The 24631-nt window shown below is 41.8% G+C and overlaps 1 protein-coding gene across 1 annotated transcript; it reads left to right on the forward strand.

Annotated features, from left to right (window-relative positions):
* Positions 1 to 30: 30 nt before the first annotated feature.
* Positions 31 to 24051, forward strand: dhfr (dihydrofolate reductase). The gene is made up of 6 exons (XM_088995129.1): positions 31 to 190; positions 6814 to 6863; positions 18474 to 18579; positions 19016 to 19139; positions 20828 to 20943; positions 23932 to 24051. The coding sequence occupies exons 1-6, from the start codon at positions 99 to 101 to the stop codon at positions 24011 to 24013; spliced, it is 570 nt and encodes a 189-aa protein (XP_088851255.1). The 5' UTR covers positions 31 to 98; the 3' UTR covers positions 24014 to 24051.
* The last annotated feature ends 580 nt before the right edge of the window (positions 24052 to 24631 follow it).

A 24631-nucleotide genomic window follows, 5' to 3' on the forward strand; every position in this document is an offset into this window, starting at 1 on the left:
GCGCCGAAATGTTGTTTGCGCTGTGTTGGATTTCAAAAGAAGACGAGACCAGAAGTGTAAAAGCAATCTAAGAACACGAGAACTACTAATGCAGAGAAATGCCTCGAGTTTTGAACGGTATCGTTGCAATGTGTCCCGATTTGGGAATAGGCAGAGACGGAAATCTCCCATGGCACCCCACGAGACTAAAGTAGGTGAATAGCGAATATCTTTGCAGTGTTAAACGTGTTCATAGATCTGTATGATCATGATGCATTTGTGCTTTAATTAAAAAAAGGAACAACGTGATCATTTTAATGAGTCTTTACAAACAAGCGAACTGGCCGTTCAAAAACATTTGTTTTTGCAAGCTTGGTGCACTTTGATCCCATAGACACTGATTCGCACTTTGCAATACTGTACTGTGCTGTGTATGACAATTCAAACTTAATGAAGGCAGACCAACAGTTGGAAAACGTTGTGTTCCCGATGGTGGGAGCATAACGTCTTATATGATTTTTAGTAAGAGAAAAAATAAACTATATAGTCTGCTTGCTTGTGTGTGTGTATTCTATCTATCTATCTATCTATCTATCTATCTATCTATCTATCTATCTATCTATCTATCTATCTATCTATCTGTCTGTCTGTCTGTCTGTCTGTCTGTCTGTCTGTGTATATATATACAGTAAAGTCTCGTTATATCGATATTCAAGGGAGTACGAAAAAATATCGATATAACCGGGACTATCGATATATCCGACCCTGTTTGCATGTAATTTTCTCCGTGCGTGCATAGAAATAGTATCGATATAACCGGGACTATCAATATATCCGATATCGATATAACGAGACTTTACTGTATATATATATATATATATATATATATATATATATATATATATATATATATATATATATACACACACACACACACACACACACACACACACACACACACACACACACACACACACACACACACACACACACAGTAAAGTCTCGTTATATCGATATCATTTATCAGAATCATAATCATCTTTATTGCCAAGTATGTCGAACACACAAGGAATTTGTTTCCGGTAGAACACGCTGCACTAGTATCGTCGTCAAAAAAAACTGCTAAGTGGCACTATACAGTTCCATTTTTATATTGATAATACTGCTTATTACGACACTATTTTCATTTCCTGTGCACATTTCTAGTCATTTTATGTATGATTAGTTCCGTTTAGTACGATTCGTTGTTTTTACGATAATCCGGTTACTACGGTGCTCTTTTTCATCTCCCGCCGGCCATTTTGCTATGTTTATATCAATACACACCATCGGTCACGCCATTGGTCGACTTAGTCACGTGACTTGGTCACGTGAGTTTGTTACGTGATCATTTTCATTTTCAGACGCTAGCTCGTGTGTAGCAGATGAGATTGAAGTGTTTGTGTTAAAAGCTAAAAATGGGAATCAATTGATTTTTGCAACAATGTTTCTTGTTTTGTCTGCTGAAGCGTGATGATTTTGAAAATTACCGTACATTCCATACTGTGTATTAAAGGACAACCTATGTCACTTTTTATTCAAATGCAAAACACCAATAAAAATGATTTCACGCCAAGACGTCTTGCATTGCTTGTGAATCCAAACAATGGCTTCAGATTCGGATAATATGCTTTCTTGTTACACATCCAGTTATGAATATGATTCAAATAGTTCTGTAGAGGAAAGCAGACATGTTTGCAATCGATTAAAGAATTATATGTGCCATTTTGAGGCAACATTGGGGGAACATCTCTCACCCCCCAAAAAAAGAGGCACAAAATGGCGAGCTCATGGGCAGCTCTGTTTCTTATATGGCGCTTGGATGCCCTCTTTTGGCAGCTTTTGTTAATGCAGTTCGGCGCAGGACGGATATATCGACAGTACGGTTATATCGACATTTTTTCTAACTCCCGAGAATATCGATATAACGAGACTTTACTGTGTGTGTGTGTGTGTGTGTATATATATATATATATATATATATATATATATATATATATATATATATATATATATATATATATATATATAGTGAGACCTCAACTTACAAACACCTTAACATACAAACTTTTCGTCTTACAAACGTTAAATTTATGACAATTAAACCTTATAATAAGCACTATCTTCATAATACACACCCACCACGGCTGGCGGAGTGATCTTCGGCTGAAGCACACGACCGAACAGCACCAGAGGTTAAGTTACCAACAGTCTTATGGAAGGTGACTCTCCTTCCATAAACCATCCAAATGGCGCTTTCGGCCATTCTAGGTCAGTGTCATCCAATCAAAATTGCGCTTTCCGCCAACTGCAGCCCCAACGGGAAATGAACGGCGAAAAAAATGACAATATGTATTTAGTTTTATCGGCGAGCCATATGTAATCATCAAAATAGCCTTATATGGCTCGCGAGCCATAGGTTCCCGACCCCTGATGTATATCTTCCTTTTGCTAGGGCAACTTTACACGCTAATAGGACACGATCCAGAGTCTGAGTACCTCCACAAAGAAGACATACTGGATCTTCAGACTGGTACCACTTGGCCAGATTTGCTCCTGTAGGCAGCTGGTCATAGATTGATCTTACAAGGAAGCTGATGCGAAGGGGTGACATATGCCACAGATCTGACCATCCTATTGATCATTGTAGGGCACCTTCCCATGAGCTCCACCGACCTTGTTGCCCCTGCTGTACTGCTGTCTGTACTCGTAGTTCATCTTGTTGCCTGATCTCAGACAGCACCAGTTTCCTTTTTACTACAATGGAGGCTTTGGACCACCGTATCCTTTCCTCTGCCTTGTAACCCACACCTTCCTTGCTTGTCTGAGGTGCACCCATGATCTCTTTTAAGTGCAAACTTGCCTCAGCCTGTTCAACAGCATCACCAGCTTTCCATTTTTTTCCAGTTCTCAGGGTTACATTGGAGGTAGTTCCTGCATAATCTCCAGAGTTGCTCGACATCATCTGGAGTTTGCACTTGCCGATCTTGTATTCTTCTACCAAGGACTTCAGTGGCAACCTATGTTTAGCTTTCTTGCAGTGCAAGGCAACTGAGGTGAGCCCTGCAGGCATCCCTAGCCGTTTCCTGGTGTACTGTTGATCTTCCTTTCTATTCTTTCTATTGTACTGCAACTTACTTAAGAGATCAGCAGAGGCCAGAGGAGTTTTGGAATGAGCAGGAATTGCAGAATCCACAATTTAAACCTTCCTTGCAAAAAAAACAAGAGTGTGAGAATAGTGAGAAAATGGATAGAAAACAGTTAAAATATCCCATATATTTTAACTCTACTGAGGTGAGCCTTGCAGGCATCCCTGGCCGTTTCCTGGTGTACTTGTTGATCTTCCTTTGTATTCTTTCTACTGTACTGCGACTTACTTAAGAGATCAGCAGAGGCCAGAGGAGTTTTGGAATGAGCAGGAATTGCAGAATTCACAATTTAAACCTTCCTTGCAAAAAAACAGATGTGTGAGAGTGTGAGAATAGTGAGAAAATGGATAGAAAACAGTTAAAATATCCCATATATTTTATCTGTTTTCTATCCATTTTCTCACTATTCTCACACTCTCACACTTTTGATTTTTTTGTTTCAACCTCTGTCATCTCCCTGTGTGTTTTCACACTCTGTATGTCTGCCTGTCTCTCTAATGTTTAACCTCCCGCCCCCCTCCCCTCCACTGCTGCGTTCTTGACCAATTACGTGGCTTTAACCGCAGGCGCCATTTTATTTTTTGGAGAACTGCCTCACTCTCTGTCTATAACCCGATCCCCCACTGCTGCGTTCTTGACCGATCACGTGGCTTTAACCGAAGACTGGGGGCGGGAAATAGAGGACAAACACGGTGGCCACCATTTTGTTGTGAGGAGAACGGGCTCGTTCGTGAAGGACACAACACTTATTGTGGCAGCTCTGTGTGTATCCCGAAAAAATAGTTTGTCTGCCAAGGTAAAATTTTCATAACCGAAAAGTTCGTAAGCCAAGGAGTTCCGAGGTCTCACTGTATATATATTGTGATGTCACGAGAGGCTGGGTTCTGGAGAACCCAGCCTCTCGCAAATACATCCCCCTAAGATGGCTTCACCCAGAGAGAGTTTTGGCCCCATCTGGTGGAAGGCAGCAATTCAAACACACCTGTGGCTGATCATGGCTTGATTGGCAGGCAAGGCTTTTAAGGCGGAGAGCCTCTGGGTGTGAGCCCGGGAGAGACAAGCTCTGTCGCTGTGCTCTGTGGAGAAACTGATTGCTGCGTGGAACTCATTGCCAGTTGGGACCATACAACACGACACTGGATCCGGACCTTGCTAAAATCCACAATTTTCATGAAGGATTCCTCAAAGGGTGCAGTTCCTTCCAACTGTCGGCCAATAACCTGTCTCTCCACAACATGGAAGCTCATGTCAGGCATCATTGCAGCTAAGATAAGTGGACACATGGATCAATACATGAGCAAAGCACAGAAAGGCATTAGTAGAGATACTAGAGGTGCCAAACATCAGCTGCTGGTTGACAGAACAGTCGCTCAAGACTGCAGGTCCCGACATACCAACCTGTGCACAGCCTGGATTGATTACAAGAAAGCATATGACTCGATGCCACACACATGGATCACTGAATGCTTGGAGTTGTATAAGGTCAACAGGACCCTGAGAGCCTTCGTTGCAAACTCGATGAGGATGTGGAAAACCACACTTGAAGCCAATGGCAAGCCACTAACGCAAGTGTCCATCAAATGTGGCATATATCAAGGTGATGCACTCTCCCCACTGCTGTTCTGCATAGGACTGAACCCCCTCAGCCAGATAATCACCAAGACAGGCTATGGATACCGCCTCAGAAATGGAGCTACGATCAGTCACCTCCTCTACATGGATGACATAAAGCTGTATGCTAAGAGCGAAAGGGACATAGACTCCCTGATCCACACAACCAGGATCTACAGCAGTGACATCGGAATGTCATTCGGGCTGGAGAAATGTAGTCGGATGGTGACTAAGAGGGGCAAGGTAGTCCACATTGAAGGGGTTTCACTCCCTGAAGGAACAATAGCAGACATTGAAAACAGCTACAAGTAGCTTGGTGTACCACAGGCCAATGGCAACCTCGAACTAGCAACAAGGAAAGCGGCGACGACCAAATACCTCCAGCGAGTGAGGCAAGTCCTCAGAAGCCAGCTCAATGGCAAGAACAAGACCCGGGCAATACACAGCTATGCCCTGCCAGTGATCAGATACACTGCAGGAATAATAAGGTGGCCAAAGGAAGAGATTCAGACCACGGATGTTAAGACCCGAAAACTCCTCACCATGCATGGAGGGTTCCATCCCAAGTCCAGCACCCTGAGACTGTACACAAGCCGTAAGGAAGGAGGCCGGGGACTAGTGAGTGTGAGAGCCACTGTCCAGGATGAAACATCCAAGCTCCATGAATACATCAAAGAGAAGGCTCCAACGGATGATGTACTCAGAGAATGTCTCAGACAATGGGGAACAGAGGATGAGGTGATGGAAGAGGGACAATCATGGGAGGAAAAGCCCCTACACGGGATATACCACCGAACCATAGCAGAAGTGGCTGATCTCAATAAGTCCTATCAGTGGCGAGAGAAAGCTGGCCTAAAGGACAGCACAGAGGCACTCATCCTGGCTGTCCAAGAGCAAGCCCTGAACACCAGAGCCATAGAGGCAGGGATATACCACACCAGACAAGACCCAAGGTGTAGGTTGTGCAAAGAGGCACCTGAGACAATCCAACACATAACTGCAGGGTGTAAGATGCTGGCAGGGAAAGCCTACATGGAGCGCCATAACCAGGTGGCTGGCATAGTCTACCGAAACATCTGTGCGGAGTATGGACTGGAAACCCCAAGGTCAAAATGGGAAACACCTCCCAAGGTGGTGGAGAATGACCGAGCAAAGATCATGTGGGACTTCCAGATACAGACCGACAAGATGGTAATGGCCAACCAACCAGATATCGTGGTCATAGATAAAGGGGAAAAGAAAGCCGTTGTCGTGGATCTAGCGGTCCCGAGTGATGGAAACATCAGAAAGAAGGAACATGAGAAAATGGAGAAATACCAAGGGCTCAGAGAGGAGCTGGAGAGAGCCTGGAAGGTAAAGGTGACAGTCGTGCCTGTGGTGGTCGGAACACTCGGGGCAGTGACCCCCAAACTCGACGAGTGGTTGCAACAGATCCCGGGAACAACATTGAATATCTCGGTCCAGAAAAGCGCAGTGCTGGGAACAGCATGGATACTGCGCAGAACCCTCAAGCTTCCTGGCCTCTGGTAGAGGACCCGAGCTAAAATGGGGGACAGACACCACCCATGGTGGGTGAGACGCAGATTTTTATATATATATATATATATATATGTATATATATGTATATATATATATGTATATATATATATATATATATATATATGTATATATGTATGTGTATGTATGTATATATGTATGTGTATGTATGTATGTATATATATAATACAGTAAAGTCTCGTTATGGCGATATTCTCGGGAGTCTGAAAAAATATCGATATAACCGGACTATCGATATATCCGATCCTGCGGCATGTAAATTTTCTCCTTGCGTTCATAGAAATAGTATCGTAATAAGCAGTACTATCGATATAACCGATATCGATATAACGAAACTTTACTGTATATATATATATATATATATATATATACACACATATATAGAGGGAAATCTGGGCTTCCCTATTGAAGCTGGTGCCCCCGCGACCTGACCTCGGATAAGTGGCAGATACAACTCATAAATATTTTTCTCTTCCAGTGAAGAATTTAAATACTTCCGGATGATGACTACCACAGCATCTGTAGAAGGTAACTGTTCATATGTGCATGTTTTACAGAGATAACCCGAGGCACGCAAATACGTAGAAACAGAGACAAAAAAATGAATGAGGCAGTCGGTATATTTTAGCATTAAATTATTAAATTATATCAGCATATTTTCAAAATCTGGCCGAAGAGACAGTAGAAGTAACTTGCCCTGCACATATAATATCAGAGGTGTTCATTTTACAAAATGTTGCCATTCAGTCATTTGTCATCTGCCAGCCGCTTCATCATCAATCCGTCAATATCGGGCCGCACTTTTTCATGTTGAACAAAACTATAATGATCAGTCTGTCAATGCTACATGTTATTTCAATTGCATTCCGAACTCAAAAAAATGTGCGTCATTCCATCCAAAACAAATATACTTTTTAAAATCAATATATACAAGACTATAGAAACAGACTAAAAATCCCATGTGTATAAATGATAAGTGGATTGCCAATGAATGTATCTGTATCATATGGTAACTGGCCAAACGCAATAACACACATAAAATTCTTTGCAATCCACTGAACCGACAGCTTTAATTCCTAAAACTCTTAAAAGGTCTGAAGTGTCTATTTTTTAGCTCTGATGCTGCGCAGTATCCATGCTTTTCCCAGCACTGCATTTTTCTGGACCGAGATATCCGATGTTGTTCCGGGATCTCTTGCAACCACTCACTGCCCCGAGTGCTCCGACCACCGTGCCTGTGTGTGGACTGTCACCTTTACCATCCAGGCTCTCTCCAGCTCCTCTCTGACCCCTTGGTATTTCTCAAGTTTCTCATGTTCCTTCTTTATAATGTTTCCATCACTCGGGACCTTTATCTATGTTGGTTTGCCATTAACTTGTCAGTATGTATCTGGAAGTCCCACAGGATCTTTGCTCGGTCATTAACTACTACATTGGGAGGTGTTTCCCATTTTGACCTTGGGATTTCCAGTCCATTGTCTCAGGTGCCTCTTTGCACAACCTAAACTTTGGGTCTTGCCTGGTGTGGTATATCCGTGCTTCTATGGCTCCGGTTCTCAGGGACTGCTCTTGAGCCACCAGGATGAGTGCCTCTGTGCTGTCCTTTAGGCCAGCTCTCCTTAGCCACTGATAGGACTTCTTGAGATCAGTCACTTCAGTTATAGTTTGGTGGTACATCCCGTGTATTGGTTTTCTTCCCATGATGATCCCTCTTCCAGCACCTCATCGTCTGTTCCCCATTGTCTGAGACATTCTCCGAGTACATCATCCGTTGGATTCCCCGACCTCCTTCCTTACGGCTTGTGTACAGTCTCAGGATGCGGAATTTGGGATGGAAACCTCCCTGCATGGTGAGGAGCTTTCGGGTGTTCGGTTAAAACTTCGTTTGTCTTTCCTGGTTCGCGCATTGTCTGGAGTTCACTTGATAAAAATATCAGCAAGTACAATAGATGGTGAACAAAAAACTACTTTATTCTAATGAGACAGAGAAAGCACTTCTCGTCTCGGTGGGACGAAGACATGAGCACAGAGAACAAAGAGACAAAGAGCAAAAGAAAAACCGAGCTCCCGCTCTGACAAGTTTTTAAACATACAGAGTGGCGATCTGTTGTCCAATCAGTTGCGAACAAGTCGACCTTTCCCGTCCAATCGGTTACGAACAACTCAGTGTTGGGCGGGTCTCAGATTGAAGTTGGAGCCGCTGCCTTTTCCTTCCAACGGCTATTGAACTAATAAGACTGATAGAAGTGCCATACATGTTATTTGGAATGTGGGAGGAAACTGGAGTACCCAAAGAAAACCCACATAGGCATGGAAACTTGACACAAGACCTTTGCGCTGCGTGCCAAATGAGTTGACCACCGTGCCGCCCAGAAATGTATTAATAATTAAGAAATTATTTCTATTTGAATTTAGATTAAGATGTTGCTACTTTATTTATTTAAATTTAATGTAAGATTTTAAATTTAGTATTCTGTTTTTTAGGGTTGCACGTATTTGTCCAAGTTATATATATTATTTTATTTTATAAATCTTACTTTTTGATTAATTGTTGTTTCACACAAGTAATATTTGTAATTTCATTTCAATGTTTTTTCTTAGGTTAGTATTATTCTTTTTCTTTTTCAGTTTGATGTATAATTTTTTAGTTGTAGTATAGTAGTATTCTGTTTATATTAGGGTTGTTCGTGTTTGTGCAAGAAATTATAATTTATTTATTATTAGTCTCAGTAATTTTATTTCGGTATGTATTTAATTTATTTTACTGTGGTTTTTATTACATTTGTTACGATAATTTGTATTTTATAAATCTTACTTTTATATTAATTGTTGTTTAACATAAGAAATAAAAAACATTGAAATTAAATTATAAAATATTACTTAAGTTAGTATTATTGTTTTTCTATTTAAGTTTAATGTATTTTTTTTTAATTTAGTATTATGTTTTTTTTTGGTTGCTCGTGTTTGCGCAAGAAATCATAATTCATTTCTTGTCTCAGTATTATATATTACTTAAACTAAATTAGACTGAAATTAAACGTGCACAATTCATAATATATACTAAGCTAAACATGAAAAAACATATGTTTACTTAATCTAAACATGAAATAACGTAATATGTTTACTAATGTGCATAAACACTCTATCATTCCCTCCTGTTGTACATTTAAACATCAGTTCATACATTTCCAAAAGATTTCATGCATGCACGTCATACTAATTGCACAGGGAACCATTCTAATCTCATCTATCCAACGTCTAATATTATTTAACTTACCATGGAGAAGGCGAAAAACCTCTATCACAATTTTGCTGCTGTGATATATAACCTCTCCATTTTTGAGGGTTTTTAATGAGGAAAACTCCTTCTCGGCTCTCCGTTTTCTTTTTTTTGCTTTTGTTCTTTGGAGCAACCACTCTCTGGCCATGGTGTACTATCCCTAGCTACAACACTGGGTCCCCTTCACGCATTTGTTGATACAAAACCTTTGCGTAATTCACCTGGGAATTAGTTATCATATTCATTAGCATTGTTCTTAAGCATGGAATAATACAACCAATGACTAAGAAAATAAGTACAATCACAATTGCGAATGGGATAAACATTCTGAGCAAAGTCTTATACCAAGAGCCCCCAAAGAGCCCGTCAAAGATCCACGGTTGATCAGGCCGGTGATCTTTGGCCATGGCATCTCTGAGATCCCTGACAACAGACAGAGCATCAGTCATGTTTATGGAATTCGCTTCTTCGGGTATGTACATACAACAAGTATCACCCACCATAGCACATACGCCCCCTTGTGGGGCTGTCAAAAGGTCCAAAACCATTCTATTTTGCAGCACCATTTGTCTAATTGCTGCAATTTCAGTGTTTTGCATTTCATCTACTTCCAAACTGGCGTTTACAAACACTTGAAACCTGTAGTCAATTGTTTCAATTCGTAGCATGTTTTTAGCTACTCCAATTTGTGGAAAAAGAGCTAACATTACCTTACTTCCCGTGCTATGGTGTTTGAATTGTTCTGGAACATCAGTTCCCCAGATCGAATCGTGGGGCTTAAACGACACTCTTCTTTTCACATGATGGTGTGCTGGACGACTGGTAACGATGAAAGTATTGTCAGTCACAGTAACAGGTGCGCACATACCGTAGGCTTTCGGAGGAATAAAAGAATATACTTTCCAACCACATAACCACCAAAGATGTGAAGATACAGGTAAAATGGTGACATTGGTGTTTAACGGTAGCACGTATAAACATCTATTCTCATCTATAAAACCTAGATTTTGACCTGTACCGTACATTGCAACGCATACTGGTAATCGCATTCCGCTCTCGGTCATAACCTGATTTTCAGTTTCCAAAATGGTATCCAAACTTGGAACAATCTCTCCTCTCGAAGCATTGCGAACAACTGGAAAATGGTGATCAGGTTTATGCGAAGATATTAACATATACGCAGCTCGAGCCATTTTATCTCCAAATACCTTTGAATGCACTCTTTGTTGCGTTACAGAATGTGGCATAAAAGAACAAACAAAGCAATTACTTTTCCTATTTTGTTTAGCAATTAATGTAGCATAACGATACCACGTGTTTGATAACAACGGATTCCAGTCATGTTTTTCTCCTGCAAATGGTTGATATAATGCGTCCATGACATCTGAATTTTGGGCTTTTTTGTCAGGTGTTTCCATCCAGGCTGTCGGTTTGATGTGTGGTTTATTTTTGAACGGCGATGTCACGACTGGTGTTGTCAAAGATGACATCATGCATATAGTTACAGGAAAACCAGTGTGATGTTCACGAAAATCAGGACAGAGTCTCAAGTCCATGCATCCTGCAACCTTGTGGGTTACGATAACTAGTTGAATATCTGTCATTGTGCCAGTCCCAGTTCCTAACCAGTTCCCTCGAGTTATCTTTCTGACAATTCGTTTTGCTTCTTGGGCACAGCTATTTTGGACCCATTTTGTTTTGGGCTCAGAATGGACCACAACGGAGTCCCAACCAGTGGTCCAAGTCTTCCCTGACTTGATACGAGCGTACCAAGAACCATGAGGGTAATCACTTCCAGTTTGTCGTGCTTCGTTCATGAGGATGTTAAGAGGAAATGAGATGATTCCTGCATCTTGTAGTGGCAAGCAGGCTACAGGATGTGCCATGCTAGGGCACTTTTCTGTCATCGTTGGTTGCAATGGTGGAGTTTGGCAGGCTGATGGAATGGGAGGCTTTACGTGCGTCATCTGGATTGCCTCCACTAATTCATACAGCAAGATGATGTGGACCAAACCCATGGCTATTGAGTGGTTTGGCTCCGTCTCTCTTCCACCTGCTCCGGATCTGGTTGGTGAACGATTTTGCAGTGGCTTTGATGCACCCAGGTGGACCTCTCGGCGATTTTGATGGCAGTTGGCGTTGTTATCAGCACGGTGAATGGCCCCTCCGACTTTGGTGCAGACCTTGATCAGCGCCTTCGGGGAGCCCAGCAGCCTCTCTGTTCCTGTAAAGGGAACACAGGACTGCGGCAGTACACGTGCTGTGGACCTCTTTGTTGTTGTAAAAATTTTTACACAATTTTGCCAACAAAATGCTTGGATCCGATTCATTCTTTTAGAATAAAATGCAACTGGTCTCAGCTTTTGTCCATGCTTTTGTAACAGGACTGAAGTCATGTATTTGTCTTTGCAGTCAACTGTTTGAACAAAAGGTTTGTCATAGTCAGGTAAAGCTAAGACGCTAGTGTTTGCTATCAAATTTTTTAATTCTGTAAATGCTTTACTGCCCTCTTCGGTCCACTGAATAGAGTCTTTCAGTGCCATTTCGTCTTGGTATATAAGTGTCAATAATGGTTGGGTTACTTGTGCATAATGCGGAATCCAAGTTCTGCAATAATTGCACAGTCCCAAAAACGTCATCATCTGTTTTTTCGTCTTAGGTCGAGGAACCTGCAAAATTGTCTGTTTTCTCTTAGTTGTCAACTCTCTTCCCTTTCTTGACAAAAGATGTCCTAAGAAAACTACTTCTTCTTGACAGAACTGCAATTTATCCAAAGAAGCTTTGTTACCTGTATTCGCTAAATATTGGAACAAAGCTATTGATACAGTCTTGTTCTCATCTTCAGTCGGTGAAGCAATTAAGATGTCGTCAACATACAAAAGAATCTGAGAATATTCAGGATGTTTAAAATCAGCAATACACGAAGACATTTCCTGTGAAAAAATTGTAGGACTATCTGTAAACCCTTGTGGTAATCTTGTATATGTATATTTTTTTCCATTAAATGTAAATCCGAACCAATGACGTGAATTTTTGTGTAACGGAATGGAGAAAAAGGCATTGCTCAAATCAATCACTGTAAACCATTTTTTGTCAGGTTTTAAACTGTTCAATAATGTGTGCGGGTCTGGCACACACGGAGCACGTGATTGTATGGATTTATTTACCTGTCGTAAATCATGCACCATTCTCCAAACTCCAGATTCCACTTTTTTAACAGGAAATATCGGTGTATTACATTCACAAGTTGGGTCTTCAATCAAAATACCAGCTTTCACCATATCCCGTATTACAGGGGTGATGCCAATAATAGCGTCCTGTTTTAATGGATATTGTTTAAGTCTTGGTCGATAAGTCGTTTTAGGCAATACTTCAACTGGTTTCGCTGTTTTAAGTAAGCCCACATCAGTTTTTCCCGATGACCAAAGGGTGGCAGGGACGTCTGGAAAGTCCTCCGCCCCTAAAGTGGCCATCAGTCATAATTCTAATGAATCGACCTTTACTGGGTCCCCCATAGCGTCAACTACGAAGGACTCCAGAAAATTCACTTTTTTTGGGTTTATACCCTTCTTCTGTTGGTATTAAAGCTATTTGCAATTTTTGTAACAGGTCTCTCCCCAACAAATTTATAGGACACTCTCCACTCAAGACCATAGTGACCTTGTATGGAGTTAGTCCCTCATCTAAAATTTTTATTGGTTTGGAAATCGGTAACAATGTCACTTTCCCATCTGCAGATACCACAGAAATTTGTTGTCGACTCGGAGTGACACCTGGAATGGTGTCTCTTAACACTGATCTGCATGCACCACTATCGCAAAGAAATTTGACATCCTTTTTCCCAATTTTTAGCCAATAATAAGGTTTTTCGTTTTCCGGTAAGGTTAAGGCAAACACATTAGTCAAATCCAAGATTTCAACTGGTTTTATTGATTCCCATTCCTCACTGTTGTGACTGTTGTCATCAGTGTTGAAATGGGGTTCCTCACGTCAATCTGAATGTTTTGTTTTCTGTCCTTCACCATATCGCGTATTATATGGTGGAGGTCTGTAAGATTTCCCATGTTTCCTTTTCGGTATAGGTTTCTTTTTGCAGTGGCGAGCAATATGCCCTACACTGCCACAATTGTAGCATCGATCATTGTGCGGCATCCGTCTCTTCATCCGATCCTGGTATAACACTTTCTCCATTATGTTACCCATGGTAGATGCCATCACATGTTCCATCGGCGAATTCGCACCATTTCCCCACTTTTTTCTCACCACTTCTTGGGCGTGTATTGCCCACTCCATGAGATCAACCAACCTTCCAGTCCGGTGTTGGACATAATGTTTGCGAATGAAATCTCCAATTTCCGGCGTCAAATTCTGCAAAAATGTTTGCTTGAATTGGTTGACATATATGGAATTCTCATCAGCAGATTCAGGAATACAGCAGTGGTTTCGAAAAACATTTTCCAAGCGTCCCCGAAAAATGTTAATATCTTCCCCACGTAACTGTCTACAATTCTGAATCAAGCCAAAGTTTGGTGTTTTTTTCCATAATGTTCGGATGTTTTCACAAATCAATCTTCGTTGGGTTGTTGCTTCCTCGTACGACATGTTTGTTCCCATCGATGTTTTCCCAGTAAAGTCACCTTTCACCCGATTCCAATGGTGTCCCAAGCATCTCCTGAGAACCTTAAGTGTTTCTTGTCCATTCAACTGATAAGAAGCACATAATTCCTCAAAATTCTCAGTCCAACTTTCTGCATTTTCAACAACATTACCTAGTCCTTTACACGCCCCATGGCCGATAAACCAAGATAGTTTGATCATGTATGCTTGAAGAATTAGGATTTGCTACCTGAATGAGTGGCAAAGCGTCACAGTCGCTTCCATTATTCATTTTAATTCCATTCAACTCTTCAAACGGATACAATTGTCCAGAACAATTTGCTTTGCTCCTTGTACGCGAAGAGACACAATCAGCAGCAATCTGATTTGCCATATCAGGTTGTAATCCTCGTATTCCTCCAGTAGGGGTCATAAGCGCTCCATTCTGCTGGTCTGCCCAACAGACATTTGGAGTCATCACCGGGGGGGCCCACGGGGGGGACCACCCGCCCCACAGGGGTTGAACAAATGGCGTCCTCCCCTTTCTTCAGCCCTGCGGAGGAGGGGTAGAAGGAGGAGGGGGAAGAGAAGGAGTGGTAGGAGGGGGGTCGTGGCGCCTGCCCGGCGGCGCAGCCCCCCGCCTCTCCTCCTCGCCTCCCGTGGGGGAGCTCTGGGGATTGAAACAATGGCTGCTTTCCATTTTCCACCAACTTTTCATTGGGACGTGCAACAGACGAAGCCACAGTCTCATCGTCAGAGCCCACTTTGGAAGACATTGCAACTATCGCTTTCTCCTCTTTTTTCATTCGTTTGGCTTCCATTTCCCTCTCCCTGATTTTTGCTTGCGCAATCCAAGCTTCGCAGGCGATTATCTCGGCATGTATCTTTCCAAGGCATTTTTTCATCGCGGATGCTTCCTGAAGTTTCAATCGAAACATGATTTCCTTCAAAGGTTGTAGTTGCAACGCACCAGAGAACGTACTACAGTCCATCCACTTCTTGCAATAAAGTTCGCTACCTGGGAACTTTTTGGACATAAACTCTACGTCCCTATGAATTGGGGTCTTTTTAGAAAAAATAGCACCCATTTTCACGATTGCAACAACAAATTCCTTCTTTAACTATCACCAGAAAGGAAGCACACCTCGCGATGTTGATTCAAACCCAAGAACAAAGGGCGTGATTCGCGCCAATCCTCAGCCAGGATGCGCGTTCACGCACACACACAAGGAATGCTCTTACGCACACACGCACACACACACACACTAACGGCTCAAATGACTTCGCCCCCACCCTTTTTTCTCTCCGAGACAAAGAATTTTTGCTTGCGCAATCCAAGCTTCGCAGGCGATTATCTCGGCATGTATCTTTCCAAGGCATTTTTTCATCGCGGATGCTTCCTGAAGTTTCAATCGAAACATGATTTCCTTCAAAGGTTGTAGTTGCAACGCACCAGAGAACGTACTACAGTCCATCCACTTCTTGCAATAAAGTTCGCTACCTGGGAACTTTTTGGACATAAACTCTACGTCCCTATGAATTGGGGTCTTTTTAGAAAAAATAGCACCCATTTTCACGATTGCAACAACAAATTCCTTCTTTAACTATCACCAGAAAGGAAGCACACCTCGCGATGTTGATTCAAACCCAAGAACAAAGGGCGTGATTCGCGCCAATCCTCAGCCAGGATGCGCGTTCACGCACACACACAAGGAATGCTCTTACGCACACACGCACACACACACACACTAACGGCTCAAATGACTTCGCCCCCACCCTTTTTTCTCTCCGAGACAAAGAACTTTCTCTGTGCCACTATGCTAGCATAGACAAACCAAGTTAAGAATGTATTTTTGATCTTATTTCTTTCCTCTCGACTCAGTACTATAGCAGCTGCCCTAAAACACTTCCGCTTGTCAGAATAAAAGCGGTCCACCACACAAACTGAATCCCAGCTATCACCACCTTGTGAACAATATTCTTTCACTGGAAAACTTCCGATTCACAATTCGGCGTGTGGATATTTCGTGCACATTAATATGCACTCCTCCGCCGGCATACGTATTCTCATTTGGCCACCTTGCCTAACGAAAATCGCTTCACACCGGTTCGTACGTGAGTCAAGTGGAAAAGGACCGTCTCTGGCCAGGAGAGGTCTCACAATGCATTCAAACAATGGCTGCTAGCTAGCGCGCTACTTACTTAGTGAACTTTTGAATGCTGCCGTGTAGTCGTTCAGCCAGAACGCGAGGAGCCACAACGCCACCAGAAAGGAGTGATTCTTTCCGTCTCTCGCGCGGAGGATTGCACGAGCAGGCTTCAGTGAAGAACGAAAAAAATCTTCGTTTCTTCCGTAGGTCGCAGCCAACAAAGAGCAGGTTCGACGCGCATCTCAAAGCGTGTCTCTCCCGTCAAAATCATAAAACGGGTCAACCACCAGGAGCTTCTTTAGTTCCCGTCTCGCCTTGACTGGGTCGCCCAGGTGTAGTCCTCACGCTAAGGCTGGTTGACTGGCACGGGTTTCTTGGCACCAATTAATGTTCGGTTAAAACTTCGTTTGTCTTTCCTGGTTCGCGCATTGTCTGGAGTTCACTTGATAAAAATATCAGCAAGTACAATAGATGGTGAACAAAAAACTACTTTATTTTAATGAGACAGAGAAAGCACTTCTCGTCTCGGTGGGACGAAGACATGAGCACAGAGAACAAAGAGACAAAGAGCAAAAGAAAAACCGAGCTCCCGCTCTGACAAGTTTTTAAACATACAGAGTGGCGATCTGTTGTTCAATCAGTTGCGAACAAGTCGACCTTTCCCGTCCAATCGGTTACGAACAACTCAGTGTTGGGCGGGTCTCAGATTGAAGTTGGAGCCGCTGCCTTTTCCTTCCAACGGCTATTGAACTAATAAGACTGATTTATTTTTTTTAACTAAATTAGACTGAAATTAAACGTGCACAATTCATAATATATACTAAGCTAAACATGAAAAAACATATGTTTACTTAATCTAAACATGAAATAACGTAATATGTTTACTAATGTGCATAAACACTCTATCACGGGTCTTCACATCTGTGGTCTGAATCTCTTCCTTTGGCCACCTTATATTTCCTGCTGGGTATCTGATCACTGGCAGGGCATAGCTGTTTATTGCCCCGGTCTTGTTCTTGCCATTGAGCTGGCTTCTGAGGATTTGCCTCACCCGCTGGAGGTATTTGGTCGTAGCCACTTTCCTCGTTGCAAGTTCGAGGTTGCCATTGGCATGTGGTATACCGAGATACTTCTAGCTGTTTTCAATATCTGCTAGTGTTCCTTCAGGGAGTGAGACCCCTTCAGTGTAGACTACCTTGCCCCTCTTAGTCACCATCCAACTACATTTCTCCAGCCCGAATGACACCCCGATGTCACTGCTGTAGATCCTGGTTGTGTGGATCAGGGAGACTATGTCCATTTCGCTCTCTTAGCATACAGCTTTATGTCATGTAGAGGAGGTGACTGATCGTAGCTCCATTTCTGAGGTGGTATCTGTAGCCTGTCCTGGCGATACTTGGCTCAAGGGGTTCAGTCCAATGCAGAAGAACAGCAGTGCCTAACTGAACATAACTACAGTAAAGTCTCGTTATATCGGTATCGGATATATCGATAGTCCCGGTTATATCGATACTATTTCTATGCGCGCACTGAGAAAATTACATGCAAACAGGGTCGGATATATCGATAGTCCCGGTTACATCGATATTTTTTCGGACTCCCTTGAGTATCGATATAACGAGACTTTACTGTATTTGACTGTGCACTTTTTTGTTTTAAAAACACGTTTAAATTGGTCGAATGAAATATTATTTTTTTTAATTGGGATTTTTTTTTTTTTTTTTTTTTTTTTTTTTTTTTGCCAAGCAAACATCAACATCCAAACAATAAAAGGCCTGACCTCCTTCACTTGTGTATAATGAATCTCAAATATATGAAAGTCGAATGTTTATCAGTGCATTGAAGAAAATAATGAACTTTATCACAATCTGCACATTTTTGTGCATATTGTGTGTGTGTGTGTGTGTGTGTGTGTGTGTGTGTGTGTGTGTGTGTGTGTGTGTGTGTGTGTGTGTGTGTGTGTGTGTGTGTGTGTGTGTGCGCGCGCGCGCGTGAGTGTAACATCGATCAATAGATCTACAGTATTTACGGTATATAGTTCCATCAATCCATTGATATACATAGATATGACGGCCGTTGCTGTCCTGAAGTATGATCTGTTGTTTCTTGCAGGTAAGCAGAATGTTGTGATCATGGGCAGGAAGACTTGGTTTTCCATCCCAGAAAAAAACAGGCCTTTAAACAATCGGATAAACATCGTCCTAAGTCGACAACTGAGGTATGTGTTAGGTTGGACACACACACACACACACACACACACACACACACACACACACACACACACACACACACACACACACACACACAGCTAGGTTTAGCTATGTTTTTCTACAACGTTGCCACAATCAGTGTCCCTTTATTAGTATAGGTTGTTAGGGTCCTCCGGGTGTGCAGTTGGGGGAACATGCTTTGTGGCATTTGGACTGCCTGGTGCCTGCAGCCTTGTTCGTGACCCCTGCATTAGAGGGTTAGACATAGGTACTGTCACTGATGCAAGAATGCAACAAAGAATTACATTAGTTGAGTTTAAAGTCAAAGTCAGCTTTACTGTCAAATATGCTAATATGCATGACGTAGAGCGCAGATGAATTTAATACCATACATTTAAACGTGAAAGTTTCTGTTGTTTAACAATTATTTTGCTTGACTGACAGAATGGCCCCAGCTGGCGCTCACCATTTGGCTCGAGATTTTTGCTCTGCTCTCAGGCTGATTGACACTGAGCTGTCAGACCAGGCTGATCAGGTCTGGGTTATAGGAGGTAGCTCACTCTACAAGGTAACTACGTTTATTTGTTGGGTTTGAAAAATTACGAGGCAGTCATAGAGCCACAGGTTATGCTGTAATGTGGGTCCAAACTTTGTTGTTTCAAACTCTTCTGCTTTATAAACTTTTTTGGGGGTGGGGGTCTGATAAGCCAATTAGGGTACCTTGACTTCATAAAGGAAGGATATCACATTTTGAGACCTCTCCATCATTGTTTGACTAACTTCCAAGTGATGCTAATAATTGTATTAAAATGTAAATGTGAAATGTAAATGTCTCCACTGCGAGACTAATAAAGGCTAATCCAAAACCGTGTCATTATAATAATGTCTTGATATAAAATATCATATAGATTGATTTATATAGCGCTTTAAAAACACCTTAAACTCCAGTAAAGCGCTTAACATGGACAGATATTATATACAGGGAATAAAGCATTGACAAAGATAGTCATAGTACCAGGGAGTAAAACGAAGATCAAGCCGGAATCATGCTGAATCAAATGCCAAAGAGTACAAGTGAGTTTTGAGACGGGTTTTAAAGATCGTCAGCGAGGGGGCTTTCCGAATGTACAGTAGCAGGTAATTCCAGAAGGTGGGACCAGGAACGAAAAAGGCTTGATCCCTTCTGAGCCCCCCTTTAGTTTTTGGCACATCTAATAATGTCTGGTCAGCAGACCTGAGGCGTCTGGAAGGTGTGCAGTGGATGAGCTCGGAGAGGTAAGGAGGAGCGAGGCTATTATAAGATTTGAATAAAATAATATCTTCAAAAAAACTCTAAAATGTATATGGAGCCAATGAAAGGTTGCCAGAGTAGGAGTGACGTACTCCCTCTTCGGAGTACCATTCAAGAGGCAAGCAGCATTCTGGACCAGCTGGAAAGACTTCATGATTGACTGACTCCAAAGTCAAGCACAATACAGTAATCGAGCAGGGATGTGACAAAGGCATTTGCAAAGGCGTAGTTAACGTTCTACAATTGGTGTAATAAAAACTATCGTCTCACAAATGAAAAAGATAACCAGGTAACTAGCATTTCCCCTCTGACATTATATAAATGTACAGTAGCTACTTATTTTCTGAAAAATGATGACTTTTGAATTCCAATTTATTTATTTTTTCGGAAAAGGGACATTATTTTCCTTTTGCTCTTCCTAACTTTCTTATGCCATGTCTTAATTGGAAAAAAGTTTTGGGTATTTACAGAAACATTTTTGAGTAATACATTTTAGAGCCATATTTGGATGCCATGAAATCACAATACAGTAAAGTCTCGTTATATCGATATTCAAGGGAGTCCGAAAAAATATCGATATAACCGGGACTATCGATATATCCGACCCTGTTTGCATGTAATTTTCTCCGTGCGTGCATAGAAATAGTATCGATATAACCGGGACTATCGATATATCCGATATCGATATAACGAGACTTTACTGTATTCTGATACGCACTTATGCCAACATAATTTAATAATTCTGGCAAAGATTTCGTGGTAGTCCACTTAGCAATGCAACCATGTTATTTTTTTATTCTTTGAAAGTTGTATGAGGCGGTCAGCATATTAAAAGTGAAATAAGTTGCTTTATGCTGTTCAGCTTTAAATAACATTTTTGGCAGTGCAATGTGAAATGTACTTCTACTATAAAATGTTGACTTCATGTGAATTGTTGCGTTTTGTAAAGTTGTTGATGTTTGCAGGAGTTGATGCATACCCAAGGCTCCACAAGATTATTTGTCACCCAAGTCCAAAAACAATTTCCATGTGACACATTCTTCCCTGAATTATGCCCAGACAAGTACAATCTACTACCTGGGTAAGAACGGCATGGTTGTAATTCTGACTGTAAATGATGGCGTTGGTAAGGGGGATATATATATATATATATATATATGCATGTTTTTGGAGTGTGGGAGGAAACCGGAGGACCTGGAGAAAACCCACGCGGGTCCGGGGAGAACATGCAAACTCCACACAGGGAGGCCGGACCGGGACGCGAACCGGCGACCTCTGCACTGTGAAGCCGGTGTGCTAACCATTTGACTACCGGGCCGCCCCGGTAGTCAAGTGGTTAGCACACATATATATATATATATATATATATATATATATATATATATATATATATATATATATATATATATATATATATATATATATATATATATATATATATATATATGTGTGTGTGTGTGCCCTTTTCTGCCTGAATTATTGTTGGCGTCTTTAGTTTTTATGGTCACTGATGGTTATAATAACATACTCGTAGCTTCAAGACCTATATTGAGTGGGTGCCTTTTTTTTAACAAAAACCTCCAAAAGAGGGCATCCAAGCGCCATATCAGAAACGGAGCTGGCTATGACCTCGCCATTTTGTGCCTCTTTTTTTTTTGGGTGAGAGATGTTCCCCCAATGTTGCCTCAAAAAACGACTGTCACCTTTACCTTCCAGGCTCTCTCCAGCTCCTCTCTGAGCCCTTGGTATTTCTCGATTTTCTCATGTTCCTTCTTTCTGATGTTTCCATCACTCGGGACCGCTACATCCACGACAACGGCTTTCCTTTGCCCTTTATCTATGACCACGATATCTGGTTGGTTGTCCATTACCATATTGTCAGTCTGTATCTGGAAGTCCCACAGGATCTTTGCTCGGTCATTCTCTACTACCTTTGGAGGTGTTTCCCATTTGACCTTGGGGTTTCCAGTCCATACGCATAGATGTTTCGTTAGACTATGCCAGCCACCTGGTTATGGCGCTCCATGTAGGCTTTCCCTGCGAGCATCTTACACCCTGCAGTTATGTGTTGGATTGTCTCAGGCGCCTCTTTGCACAACCTACACCTTGGGTCTTTCCTGGTGTGGTATATCCCTGCCTCTATGGTTCTGGTGTTCAGGGCCTGCTCTTGAGCAGCCAGGATGAGTGCCTCTGTGCTGTCCTTTCGGCCAGCCCTCTCTAGCCACTGATAGGACTTCTTGACTTCTTGAGATCAGCCGCTTCTGTTATGGTTCATAGGGGCTTTTCCTCCCATGACTGTCCCTCTTCCAGCACCTCATCCTCTGTTCCCCATTGTCTGAGACATTCTCTGAGTACGTCATCCGTTGGAGCCTTCTCTTTGATGTATTCATGGAGCTTGGATTCATCCTGGACAGTGGCTCTCCCACTCACTAGTCCCCGGCCTCCTTCCTTACGGCTTGTGTACAGTCTCAGGGTGCTGGGATGGAACCCTCCATGCATGCTGAGGAGTTTTCGGGTCTTAACATCCGAGGTCTGATATATATATATATATATATATATATATATATCCATTGTCAGAGGATTTGGTCCAAGAGTTTGACCTGACCTGACCCAAAATATTTGTTTTCAAAACGAGCTAAAATTTTGATGTTTGAAATCAAACTTCCTTCAATGTCCTATGGTTACACAAACAGTTCAGTGAGCCTACTGTTCATAGGAGATTGTTGAATGTCACAATGTTTTCCGTTGCTTCATATTGGAGCACTTGTTAAATGATTCAGAATAATATTGAGAGATTTGGAATAGTATTTAATTACATGGAATGAGCAGGGATAAGAATAATATGTTGAACGTGAAGTTGTTTGATTTCATTAAAAAAGTTTGAAAAAGCAAGTGTTTGCAAAGAAGAAAGAAGAAATGAATGATTCCAAAAGGGACTCAGAATTCAACCATACAGATGGACCACACTTTCTGAGAACCATTCGAATACACCCCCTCGCACCAATTAATTCAGCATAATTTTGTCGAACAGTAAATTTTTCTTTTATTTATCTAAACCCTCTATAAGCAAAGGGAATTTTTGTTAGGTTCCAAATTATTAATCTGAATTTGTGATTTTTAAACCACCAATATTTGTATGCTCCACATATCCTGTACAGTACCTTGGCTTACGAACTTAATTGGTTCCCACCAGAGTGTTTAAGGCAAAAAGTGTGTATCCCAAAACATAATTTCCCATAGAAAACCATTAAAATTAGAATAATCCGTTCCCAGGTCCCCATAAAACATTATTTACTTTCTAATTTTCTAAGCCTTAAAACCTAACAAACCTATACCTTATTGTATGTATAATAAATGTGATATGGTATTATAATTAAAAAAATAAACTGTACTGTAATAAAGTCATTTTATTTACCTTTGTGATGGTCGTTGATGGCTTGATAGAATGGAGTGGCCGATTTCATCAGCATTAAATACTTGATGAGGAACATAACCTTATTTCAACATATTGAGGAATGATCCCTTGTAGGTGCTTTCTCTGTGATAATTGTATCTAGTTCCTCATCAATTGTGTTTTGTTTCGCTGGGTTGATAGCTTTTTGCATCATGTGTACAGATGGCTTGTGCGGGTGGTTTGTGGAGCTTGATTGATGGGATATTTTAACCTTGCAGTGTACACTGCCTTAGAACTATCAAAGTTGGAAGTCTTTCACTGTCGTCTGCCTGTCTCTTTAATGTTTTAACCATCCCCCTCACTGTTGCGTTCTTGACCAATCACGTGGCTTTAACCGAAGACTGGGCGTGGGAAATAGAGGACAATAACAGTCGGCTGCTATTTTGTTGAACGGGCTCGTTCTCGAATGGCACATCACTCATTGAGGCAGCTCAGTGGACGAAAAAAGTTCGTACGCCAAGGTAAAGTTTGTATGCCAAGGTAAAATTTTCATAAACGTAACGTTCGTAAACCGAAAAGTTCGTAAGCCAAGGGGTTCGTAAACTGGGGTATCACTGTACAAAGTTTTGTTTTGACAGTGCGTATGAAATCTAAAGTTTACGTGTTTTTTTACAGGTTTCCAGGAGTTCCACAAGGCCTGCATGAGGAAAATGGTATTCACTACCGATTCAGAGTATATGAGAGCATTGCTCATTGAGGTCAATTATATAATAAATGGAACCTTGAAAAGCTGAACATTTGTCATGTTCATCATTTTTAAATTAAATCCACAACACACAAAAGTTTTCATGTTTTCCAAATGATGGCAATTTATGATGAGGTATTTGGTACTGAGAGTTTATTCTTCCACTTTAATCACTTATTTTCAACTGAACTCACTAATATTCATTTCCTTGCTGATATTTGTCGGGCGATGGTTTGTGACCATGGACCAGAGCCACAAGTTGCTGCTGCTGCTGGAGTCCGGCCCCAAAGCTTCCAGACTGCCGCTGGTTGGCATGTAAGTTGCGGCGGCCGCAATGAACCAATGGACGGGAGGGTGCGGCCAGAGCGGCTTTGGCCTCCCATCCGGTGCGTGCGGGGGCCGCTCCCATCGCTTGACGTTGTTCCCAGATAGCCAGCCAGATAGCTACCTAATAGACATCAAATAGATAGCCAGCCGGGTAGCCAGCCGGGTAGCCAGTTGAGCAGAACTTTTTTAAAGTGGTGTGGCCTAATTGCAATTCCTCTTTGTCGACAAACATTTGCCACTTGTCAGAGAACGCCATTATGAAAACTGATCGTTTGGCCATGGAGAAGAAAGCAGGCTGTCTAT

This window comes from Hippocampus bargibanti, linkage group LG04, assembly GCF_051943395.1.
Source record: "Hippocampus bargibanti isolate YZ-2025 linkage group LG04, ASM5194339v1, whole genome shotgun sequence".
Classification (NCBI taxonomy): Eukaryota; Metazoa; Chordata; class Actinopteri; order Syngnathiformes; family Syngnathidae; genus Hippocampus; species Hippocampus bargibanti.